The sequence below is a fragment of the Marmota marmota genome, unplaced genomic scaffold (assembly GCF_001458135.2).
Source record: "Marmota marmota marmota unplaced genomic scaffold, marMar, whole genome shotgun sequence".
Taxonomy (NCBI): Eukaryota; Metazoa; Chordata; class Mammalia; order Rodentia; family Sciuridae; genus Marmota; species Marmota marmota.
The window spans coordinates 26,575,159-26,586,833 of NW_026000142.1; the positions used below are offsets into that span (position 1 = coordinate 26,575,159).

At 37.2% G+C, this 11,675-nt stretch overlaps 1 protein-coding gene and 1 long non-coding RNA gene across 9 annotated transcripts in view; one reads left to right on the plus strand and one right to left on the minus strand.

Annotated features, from left to right (window-relative positions):
• The window catches only part of Reln (reelin), a 470,436-nt gene that overhangs the window by 379,475 nt on the left and 79,286 nt on the right, over positions 1–11,675 (plus strand). The window contains exons 30-34 of the mRNA XM_015488375.2: positions 1,463–1,620; positions 3,375–3,582; positions 4,788–4,864; positions 10,626–10,784; positions 10,974–11,162. Coding sequence (XP_015343861.1) covers positions 1,463–1,620; positions 3,375–3,582; positions 4,788–4,864; positions 10,626–10,784; positions 10,974–11,162 — 791 coding nt within the window. The remainder of the gene's footprint in view (positions 1–1,462; positions 1,621–3,374; positions 3,583–4,787; positions 4,865–10,625; positions 10,785–10,973; positions 11,163–11,675) is intronic.
• The window catches only part of LOC125611394, a 32,091-nt gene that overhangs the window by 4,769 nt on the left and 15,647 nt on the right, over positions 1–11,675 (minus strand). For 6 of the 8 annotated variants that reach the window (XR_007341587.1, XR_007341584.1, XR_007341588.1 and 3 more), the window contains 3 exons: positions 7,817–7,934; positions 7,372–7,548; positions 389–2,813 (listed from right to left, as the gene is read on the minus strand). This is a non-coding gene — a long non-coding RNA (uncharacterized LOC125611394). The remainder of the gene's footprint in view (positions 1–388; positions 2,814–7,371; positions 7,549–7,816; positions 7,935–11,675) is intronic. The other 2 variants (XR_007341589.1, XR_007341590.1) reach the window with 1 other exon arrangement.

The following is an 11,675-nucleotide window of genomic DNA, read 5'->3' on the forward strand; positions in this document are numbered from 1 at the left end:
GCTGTATCTCCTCTAATTTAAAATATGGAATCTAGACATTCTTATTAGCTTAGCTTTGGCCTACATACTTCCTTGCTTCTTCAGATGGTCTGTCTCTGACTAGTTTTTAATGAGTATTTTTTTTAAATTTTTTTAGTTATTGAATGGACCTTTATTTTATTGTATATGTGGTGCTGAGAATCGAACCCAGTACACATGCTAGGTGAGCACTCTACTACCAAGCTACAACCCTAGCCCTTTAATGAGTTCTTTACCCATTCTTATGCTAGCAAGTCTGAGGTTGCTGAATTACTTGTGTGGCACGACACTGAGATAAGAACAAAGTAGCAGCAGGCATCAGGAACCAGGCACAACTTAAAGAGATGGAAATGAAGCAAAACTTGCTTACCTTGTGGCTAGTGGAAGTTTTGTTGATTTGATTTGCACCATCCAACTAAAGGCCAAGTAGCAAAGACTAGAAGAAGTAAAAGAAGAACCATCTGTTTTTCTTCATTCTGAAAAAGTCTTCCATCAAGAACTCCCAATTATGATTCATCATGTCCTGAACTAACCTACTTAATCAAATGATTAGTCCACTAAAGACAGAGCTTGGTTCAGTTTTGTTTTGTTAATATGGATTCTGTAATACTGTACTCCTGAGAGATCTTTTACCTTCTCAAAATACCTCAGAGTGTGCTCTGTTTCTTGAATCGGTAGGAACCTTAGGATCTGCAAACAGGGTTGCTTCCCCAGTTCTGGCCAGAACTACTGTACTGGGGGAGAAAAAGACTGAGCAGCTTCCTAGCCTCCTGGTTTGTAGGATTTTGAAGTCTTGGAACTAGGTCCCTTTTTTGTTCATAGGCAGTACCAGTGTTGATTGGCAGCCCAGCTGGTTGTTAAGAGTTCATGGAATAAACATGAGGAGTAAAAGAAGGAAGTCAGAGATGGTTGGAGAGCTGTCATTATAAACTTAACTCTTCTCTACCTGAATCATTTCAATGGTCAATGGCCAGAGTCCTCTTCTATGTCCCAACAAAAGAAGAACATTGTATTTGAAGGTTTCAAAAACTCCCAAGTAACCTTTTCTGAAAATACCAAATCTATAATATCCATAAAAGTAGGGTGATGGAAGGGTGAAATATTAAGTAAAAGAAAAGAAAGGATTCACTCTGGTTTTTATTGATTACTTAAAGAACCTAGGATGGAAAATTATGCAGATAAAAACCTATGATATATCTGGCCATCAAAAAATTTATGTAAAAAAATAATTATAATATCCTCTTGGTATTGAAACATTTATGCTGGAAAAAAATCAAGAAATTGTGAGAAAGATCTCGGAGAGACAATTTATGAAGGTTACACATGGGGTAGAACACACATGACATTGAAATAAATATTAAATCTCTCTTGAGTCTTCCTGAACTGTCTATATCCCAAGGCTGTGTGTGAGGAAACAGATGTGAGTTTTTTTTTCTCCCAACAGCAAAACCAGATTTCGGTGGATCCAGGAGAGCAGCTCACAGAAGAACGTGCCTCCGTTTGGCTTAGATGGAGTGTACATATCTGAGCCTTGTCCCAGTTACTGCAGTGGCCATGGGGACTGCATCTCAGGCGTGTGTTTCTGTGACCTGGGGTACACTGGTAAGGCCAAATACATGAGTTTAATGGTTTGCTTGTATAATGTTCGTCTCTAGTCAATAATTTCATGTGATTCTTTCAAAGAAGTAGATGCTGAGTTTATTCTTCTTTAAGTCTAAGAATTGTAAGATTTTGGCATTTAGGAACATGAGGTAAAGATATTTTGTAAAGCTGGGGTTGTAGCTCAATGGTAGAGCACTTGCCTTGCAAGTGTGAGGCACTGGGTTCAATCCTCAGTACCACATAAAAATAAAATAAAATGAAATAAAGGTATTGTGTCCACAAATAACTAAAAAAAATTAAATAAAAAATATATTTTGTAGTTTCAAGCTGCTTAAGGAAGAAAATATGATGTCACAAATTTAACTCCCTAGAGATTTATTATTAATAGCAACCATAATGAACATTGCTTGGGACCCTTCTTCATCCTAAGCACTGAAGTAAGTGCTTTTTATTTCACCTCATTTAATTCTAACATAACCCCTATGCCATAGTACTATAAAATGTACTTACATTTGAGGAAACTGAGGTACAGAGAGACTTTATAAATTTCTTCAGGTCACACAGCTAGGAGTTGCTAGAGTTGGGCTTCAAACTCTGGCAGTCATTCTCCAAAACCTAAACATAGGCTCTTAACCACTTGGCTGCAGGGTCTCCCTGCGCCCTTTACATTACTTTTGTTTAAAAAGAAATATAATTGTAGGGGCTGGGGCTGGGGCTCAGCAGTAGAGTGCTCACCTAGCACGTGCAAGGCCCTGGGTTCGATCCTCAGCACCACATAAAAATAAAGGTATTGTGTCCAACTACAACTAAAAAGTAAATTTTAAAAAAGAAATATAATTGTATGCATTTAAAGCAAAAATACAACAATGGAAGACTGCCCAAAGAAAGCATTGCAAAAGAAGTATTTTCTAACCACAGTCACCTTTGAATGTTACTATTAGCAAAAATGAAAAGGGAACTGAGATTAAAGAGTAAAACTGAAGAAAACATTATAAGCTTCAAAATCATTTCTGAATTTTTCCTGGGAGCAACTTCAAAGCCTCCTTCTCAGCTTGTTGTGCTCTGGCCGCCTCTGGCACATAACCAAAGGCAGACTCGCTGTTGCAGGCCTTCTGTGGAGAGTGCTGTCATTTATAGTTTCAGAGGGTGGTATTTTTTTTTATTTAGTCCAGGACTAACTCCCCTTGTTGATCCTGTAATAGAAGGACAACAAATGAATAAATTTAACTATGGACAAAATCTACTTCTCAGTTTACACAGATCCACTGGTTAGCAAGAACTGTGGAGATGCATCATTCCCAAAGTCTATCATTATTTTAAAAAATATAAAAATACAGAAGCAGAATAGCATTTATTTTTATTTTTTAGTTGTAAATGGACACAATACTTTTATTTTATTTATTTAGTTTTATGTTGTGCTGAGGATCATATCCAATGCCTCATGCATGGTAGGCAAGTGCCCTACCACTGAGCTACAACCCCAGCCCCAGAATAGAACTTTTTTAAAATTTATTTATTTTTGCATTACAATTCTTAATACACCATTATATCATAAGTTATCATATCTCTGGTTCAGAATAGAATTTTTGATGATAGTAGTGATGTTTTTCTTTCAGGCAGATCATTGTAAGATACAAATTTCTATGTAGCGTCTTTCTCCTAACACCTGTGGAAATTCTTTGTCCATGTACTGAATATACCTTTTAATGCTTAGTGATTCCAACAAAGCTCCTATGTGTTTTTTTTCTCTGAAGCTGCACAAGGAACCTGTGTGTCAAATATCCCTAATTACAGCGAGATGTTTGATAGGTTTGAGGGGAAGCTCAGCCCTCTGTGGTACAAGATAACTGGTGGCCAGGTTGGAACTGGCTGCGGAACCCTTAATGATGGCAAGTCTCTTTACTTTAATGGCCCTGGGAAAAGGGAGGCAAGAACTGTCCCTCTGGACACCAGAAATATCAGGTAAGTTATTAGTTGGTATACTTCTCCATGAACATAGTATCGACCACACCATGTGGCCAACCTAAAACATTCTGTTTTACTATGGAGAATTGATATTTTATATCAATTTCTATGTACAGATTAATGGTTCTATATACAGATTATACTATGTAAAATTGAAGCATAGCCTTAGCTCAATAATTAAATAGATGTGTACTACAAAAGTCATACCATAATTTATCAATCAGCATACAGGAATCACTGAAGCTTATACACCTAGTGTATATTTAACTTGGTTTCTAAAGTTATTTGTAATTATTTAAAAAAAGTCCTTGATATTATACTTGTATGTGCTGTTGAAACAAAGATTTTTTTCAACTTTAAATTCCATGTCTGAAAATGATCCTCATTTTATCTAAATTTATTCATCATCACTTATTGAAAACTACCCCAGAAATTTAAAATACCTACACTGACACCTACTGGTAGTATAGAGAACTGTTTGGTTTTTAAGGTCGAAAGAAGTAATAGTAGCACACCTAAAATAAAATTCTGCTCTTTTCCATCCATTAAATTATTAGAGAACAGGTAGAAAGGACACTTAAACCTGGGTTTCTCTTTAATGTGGTTTGCTAACTTTAGTCTCTTTACATGTCCTTCCATATTCTTCTCTCAAAGCTGTACTTGTGTCAAGCAGATAGTCTCCTCTGATTGCCATGGACAGAGTCAGAATTTACATAACACTGAGTGAGATTCAGTTGTGAAAAATTCAGCCAACTGAGTCTAAATCAATAATAGATAATTATCTGGCCCTAAACAAATATAGTGTTCAACTTCTTAGTATTAGATCTTTTTTTTTTTCCTCTCTCTCATTTGAATGTCCAGAAATGGTATTGTCTAGATTTAAGAAATCTCCCATTAGAGTATATCAGACCATCACAATGAAAGGGGATTAAATTGTTTTATTTCTTTTTTTTTAGATCATTATAACTTAACTATTAATTAACTTCATCTAAATAATTACAGAGTTAACTTATTAAGATATGTACTTATTTTTGCCTGTCATGTGTCCCTTAGGCTTAAAAGTAATACTTAAGAATTACAGAGTTTTTTCTTTCTATGTCAAAATATAAAGGGTTAAACCTCTTCTAAGAATTCACCTATTTGTAAGTAAACTGAGGGGTGTTTTTGTTTTTGTTTTTTTTCTTTCCCTTCTCCTTCTCCAGGCTTGTTCAGTTTTATATACAAATTGGAAGCAAAACTTCAGGTATTACCTGCATCAAACCAAGGGCTAGAAATGAAGGTAAGTGGGTATATTTCCATAGAAATGACAGTTTATATAGGCAAATTAGCCCCTTTTCTACCCCAAATTTGGTCTGGATTATACAAACTGATACATTACCCTGAATCATGTCTTGCCTTCTTTTATCCTTAATGGAAAGGGTGACAACACAGAGTCATAGTTCAAATGTTTTATACAGATCCTTAGGCCTGAAAAATACCATGACTGCTCTGAGTGCAGGTAGGGTCAAAGGTCATTTGTTTTAGAGAGCTCAATTTCATTATAAGTCTCCACTTGGAGGGGCGAAAAGGAAGTAATTGCATAGACTTTTGCAGTCAGTGTGAGAACTAAAACTTGTTGGCATAGGGCATTATTATTATTTTTTAATTGTTTTCTTTAATTTTCTATTTTTATAATTTTTTTCCTTTTTATTGGTTCTTTTTATTTATATATAACATTTAGGTTCATGTTGACATACTTTTTATTGAATACAGATTGAACTCTACTTCTGCTCCTCAAAATTCTGTAGGAATCCTTATGTGAGAGGAACAGTTCTATAGATATTAACTTTTATTAAAAATGTATTAATTAATTTTTCTTAATGTCTATATAACTACAGAACATTAACTTTTACTGAGCACCTATTACATGCAAGGCACTGTGTCTGAGTCTTTTACTGGTGTTAATTTGTTTCATCTCCATGGAATTCCTTTGCTGTCCCTAGTACCATTATTAATCCTATTTTACAGATGTAGACACGGAGACACAGAGAGGTCAAGTAACTTACCCACAACCATGCATTTAGTAAGTGGATGAACAAGGATTCAAACCACTCACATCAGCTCCCCAATGTACACCTTAACCATCATACTATACTTCCTCTCTCCTTACCCTGAATCCTCACTAGGCATCTTACCATCTTCTGCCCCCAAAAGACTCAGTTCTGAAAGAAATGCAAAGCCTTGAAGCTCTGCAGATAGAATGGGATTCTTTCAGGAACCCAGAATATGAGGTGGTTCCTAAAACTCCATGGATTTCTCAGATGGGTCCTTCTCAACACGGTGGCCTCAAAACAACATGTGGGGAGTTTTACAGGATTATTATCTAAGTGTGTTATTATGTCAGGTGTGACTGTGTAAAACATACTGACTTAAACAGCACCTGTTAGTCAGCAGAACCACTAAGAGTGCTGTTCATCAACTCAAAATTTCCAGTAACTGAAGGCTTTAATGACTTCTGAGCATCTCAGTACTTTAGTCTAGTGATTATCCAAATCATCTATCTACTAAAGTAGCAGTCTGGAAATTTGTATAGAACATTTGCATTCTTTGATTTTTTTCTACAGATATTTATTGAGAATCCATTCTAAGCCAGACACTGTTCTAGGTGCTGCAGATACAATGTCACCGAAACATAGATGCATCAGTCATGATGAGCCAGGCTCTGCTAGAATAAAAACCCTCTACCTACGTATGGGTTAAAACAAGGTTTTTTTCCTTGTGCTACATTTTCTTCATGGGTCATCCGAGGTCCTCATCCCAGCTCACAAGATCGTGAAGCATCTACTGGGTAGATCCTGAATGTTGTCAGCCATGTCAGTGAAGGGGAAGAGAAGAAAGCACAAACCTACCTTGGGTCAGGAGCAGCCAGGGTAATACTAATGACCACCTTCAAGGAACTTAAAATCTAGTGGAAGGAGTCAGATCACAAACAATAAAGAAAAGAAATAAGTCAGAAACTGTTAGCTGATAGGAGTTAGACGGAAACCGGTTGAGCTAGAAAGTAAACAATACCAGGTGAGGTGCCAATTTAGGTAGAATAGTCTAGGTATGACTTACCAAGGAAGTGACATTTAATAAATTGAAATCTAAGGGAAGTTTACATGCATGGCTCTTATGAAAATTTCATATTTGTACCCTGGTTTTTATATAAGCAAAAAAGCAGAAAGAAAGAAAAAGAAAGACCCTGAACCTAGCCCAGTAGGAAGCATCTGCTTATCATGGACATGATGCTCTGCTCTATACTTAACTTCTGATTACAAGTGCCATTGTCTACCCTGTGGGGCAAATTCCCCTTAGGATCCCTTTAGGAAGAAGTAACTTGTTCCCAGCTAGTCCTGAACCATTTTCTTAGACTCAATATGGGCCATGTAATTCACATCCCACAGGCATTTCTCAGCCTTTTATTGAAAGCTGGTTGTTAACATGTAAATCTGCCTAAATCCTTGAACAGATCTCTTCCAGTGATGAAAGTGAAGATTCTTTACTTACTCAAGCTGAAGCATCAATTTACATATTTGGAATTAAAGTCAAAATTAGGCTGTTTTCCATAAGGCTCGGCAGAATGCAGATGGAGTTGTAGTTTAAAAAGAGAAATGTTTTACATGCCTTAAACATTCAGTAGATGAGCTAAAATGGCTTGGTTTATTCAGACGTACAATGTGTTAGATGACACAGCTAATGAGGCTGAGCAACTGATACCAAATATGGATATTGCTTCCCCTCTTCCATTCCTCCACACTCTCTTACTTCTCTGGGAGGCACTTCTTCATTGTCCTCTGGAATTGAGGTTTCATCCCTGTAGATCTTGTTGCTGCCGGAAGGTATATGTGACTCTCCTGAAGAAGCTAGTGAGGAGAGGGCAAGGAGCGGAGACCAAGGGAAGGACGTACCTTCTGAGCCACGCAGCTCCTACTTTCGGTACACCTGAAATCATTTGGGATTTGCATGTGTTAAAATGCAAATTCTGATTGAGTAGGACTGGGGTGGTATGCTCCATAACAAATTATCCTAAAATGGAGTAGCTTCAAACAACAAACATGTGTTGTCTCACAGTTTCTGTGAGTCAGGAAGTTGGGAACAGCTTAGCTGAGTAGTCCTGGCTCAGGATCCCTTGTGAGGTTACAGTTAAGACAAAGGCCAGGATGGGGGCAGTCATTGGAGATGTAGTCTGTTTCCAGGATGGCATACTCACATGGCTGTTGGCAGAGGCTTCCGTTCTTCTCTGGCTTTGGCAAGAGGCTTTAGAGTTTCTCTGTATAGACCTGTCCATAGGTTGCCTTACTTCACTGGCTTTCTCCAGAGCAAGGCACCTGAGAGAAAGCAAGGAAGAAACTTACACTCTTGGTAGAAGGGGGATCAAACAAAGGTGTCACTCATGGTAGGCAAGTGCTCTAACACTGAGCTACAGCCCCCCACCCCAGATGCAGTGTCTATAATGACCTAGTCATAGAAGTCACACTCCATGGCTCCTACCACACTTTGTTCTTTAGAAGCAAGTTACTAAATCCATCCAACTCAAAGGGAAGAGAATTAAGCTTCATTTTTTTTTTGAAGGGAGGAATGTCAAAGAATTTTGGACATATTTTATAAATCATCACAGATAAGGCTTGTTCCAAGGTGATGCAGGTCCTGATCTTGGATTGTGCTTTGAGTGGAAGGGAAGAGAAGGATCAATCAGTGAGATTTTATTCTCATGATGCTTCATTTCTGGATCTACCTTCTAAATAGGTCACCTTCAAACAGCTATCTTAATATTCTCTTTCTCTTCATAGACACACACACACACACACACACACACACACACCCCTTCATCTTTCTCATGGTATTAAATATAAACCATAATAATACAAATTAGTAGACACAAGAAAACTAAATTTTGACATGTCTACACTCTTATCCATCCTTTACACTACAAAGTCAATAGGAGATAATTTGAGCAAACATTAAGGGTTAGAGACTAGAGATTTTGCCAGACAGTCCTCAATTTGACTAGAATAAAGACTAGAAACAGCTGAGATTCCATTTTCTTCATGACATTCCCTTCCCCAACACATGGAAAAGCTCTAACTCCTATCCCTACACCTGTATACAGCAAGCTGACTCCCCAAAGAGGCCCTGTGCTTCAAGCCATTTTTATCCTCTCATTGTTTGGTAGGTTCTTCTATTTGAAATATAGTATACTTAATTCTTTTGAGGTTTCTAATTTTTAGCATACATATGCTTTATTATTATTTCTGGCTTTATTCCTTGTCAGATCTGGTAACCATAATTCCATATGCTATTAATTAGCATTAAACAGCTTTCATTTGGCTATATTTTTCATCCTAATATTTCTTGAAACTTTATTTTAGTGAACTTTTATTATCTAACATGATAAAGGGATGGAGAAGTTCTAGTCACTCAATAATAGGGAAATTAAAATGTTACAGATACCATAAATGATTTATAGTTTTCCAAGAGTAATAATATAATAAAATAAATATAACAAGTATATTTTTACTGAGCATAATTTATGTGAATTATGAAATTATTAGCAAGTAGTTCAGTGTCCTCAGTCATAATTATGAATAAAGCTGTTCCTATTTTAGGAATAACTGCAAAGTAGGCAATTAGATAGGACCTCTGCTCCCTCTCCTTCATATATTTCATATCTATTTTTTTTCCTAAAACTGGTGCTAAATTACACAAATATCTTTTTCATGGTTAAAGAATGGCAAAGTTTATAGGAACAAAAGCACTCTCAAGATGGAGGGGGAGAGAGTGGGTCATCTCTGAAAGGAGAGACCAAAGACAATCCTCCCTCCCTGATAGTCTGAAATTGACCAAATTGTGCCGTATACATATATGGGAATATACCATAGTGAATTCCAGCTTTATGAATATCTATAAAGCACTAATTATAAAACCTAAATAAATAGAAAGAAGACTAGCAGGGTAGAGGAAGGGGGGGGACTGGGGGGAGGGCTAGGGGAAGTACTGGAGACTGAAGTGAAGCAAATTATATTCCATGATGTATGACTGTGTCAAAATGAGCCCCAATATTATGCATAACTATAATGTACTAATAAAAAGTAAAGATAGCCAGGCGTAGTGGCGCATACCGGTAATCCCAGTGGCTCTGGAGGCTGAGGCAGGAGGATTGTGAGTTCAAACTCAGCCTCAGCAACATCAAGGTGCTAAGCAACTCAGTGAGACTCTGTTTCTAAATAAAATACTGGGGTTATGGCTCAGTGGCTGAGTGCCCCTGAGTTTAATCCCTGATGCCCCCCCCCCAAAAAAATAAAAGTAAATAAATAAAAATATTTCTGGGTGAAACAGCAGAAGTAGCACATGAGGTCCTTACACATTAATTGCCAAGATTGTGTCATGCTATAGACAGGGAGATGTGTAGATAGGATAAGCATCGAAGAAAAGAGTGACAGGAGAAAGGAAAGCACAGGTCACATTGAAGAGAAGTATTTCTGCTTCACTATTTAATCATTTGACCCTATTCAAGCTTCTTTAATTGAGATCTGCCAAGTGCAAAGTTCTAGTTAAAGAGTCTTAGAAGTCCAGACTAGGCAGAGCTTACTGCCCAATGCTTTGGCAGCAGAGTGCCGCTTGATTTTGTGCCAGGAAGATTGAGATATTTCTTCTGAGTATATAATAATGACAGGAGACTTTGTCATGTTCAGGACAAAATCTAAAATTCAAGTACATGATCTGGAGCGGGGGTTTTTATGGTCCCCTTACCAACCTGCTCATCACTCATACAAAGCTGAGTGGTCTTTAAAAGAGCTTATGTATTTTTGGTCTCCATTTACTGGGAGTCAGTGCATTAGAAACTGTCAAGAAATTGATGAGCCTTCGGGTCCACTAACTCATTCCTTGGATGTTAGATGGATGTGCTCTCATTCCATGAGATTCAATTTGAAGTTGCTGCAGTTTTGCCATTTAAAAAATACTGTTCCTTGCCTCTAGGAAAGCTGTCCTAGTAACTGAATTTATGTCTTATAACTCAGGGCTTGTTGTTCAGTATTCAAATGACAATGGGATACTCTGGCATTTGCTTCGAGAGTTGGACTTCATGTCATTTCTGGAACCACAGATCATTTCCATTGACCTGCCACGGGAGGCAAAGACACCTGCAACAGCTTTTCGATGGTGGCAACCACAACATGGTAAGTCATTGCTCACCTCAACTTTGATGGTAGCTTTCAGATCGTATAGCATCCATATCCATCTTATATTATGTGTTTCTTAATTTGCTGTCAATTTCTAGACAATTTGATTTAAAATCATGGTCACAAAGATATTCATATTGCTCTATAATGAACTTTCTCCAATGGCCTTTATTCATCTGATTTCAGGGAAGCATTCAGCCCAGTGGGCTTTGGATGATGTCCTTATAGGAATGAATGACAGCTCTCAAACTGGATTTCAAGACAAATTTGATGGCTCTATAGATTTGCAAGCCAACTGGTATCGAATCCAAGGAGGTCAAGTTGATATTGACTGTCTCTCTATGGATACTGCTCTGATATTCACTGAAAACATAGGTATATATTATCACCAGATAAGAGAGGATATTTCATTAAATAGAGAACTAAATTAGCTAAAACTCAAAAGTAATTCTCTAATATAAAACTGTGTGCCTAACTGCTTTTGTTTAAGGAGGCTCTTGTGGGATCAAAATATTGTCCTCTGAAATAACTTAGTGATCCCAGTGACTCTTTTGTTAAAACTGCCTTTCAGCGAACATAATAGGAAAAAGATTTCTTAAAGGCAGGACCAACATATCTGTATGATGGCATTCCTGTGTTTCATAATTTGCAAAATTATAAACTTGACTCTTTATCATTCCTTTTAAGATGGTAAAACTTTTCAAGTCGGCAGACTTCCATATTTCCATATAGAAACAGTAAATGTGTGAAGAAAAGTCAAAGCCCTAGTCAAAGCACTAAAGATGCGTGATTTTTGTTTACTATTGAAAATATTGATTGTAGGCATAAATGACAAGTAAGAGTACAATTAAATGCTACCATTCAACTTCACCCCCCCCCACCTCTCCC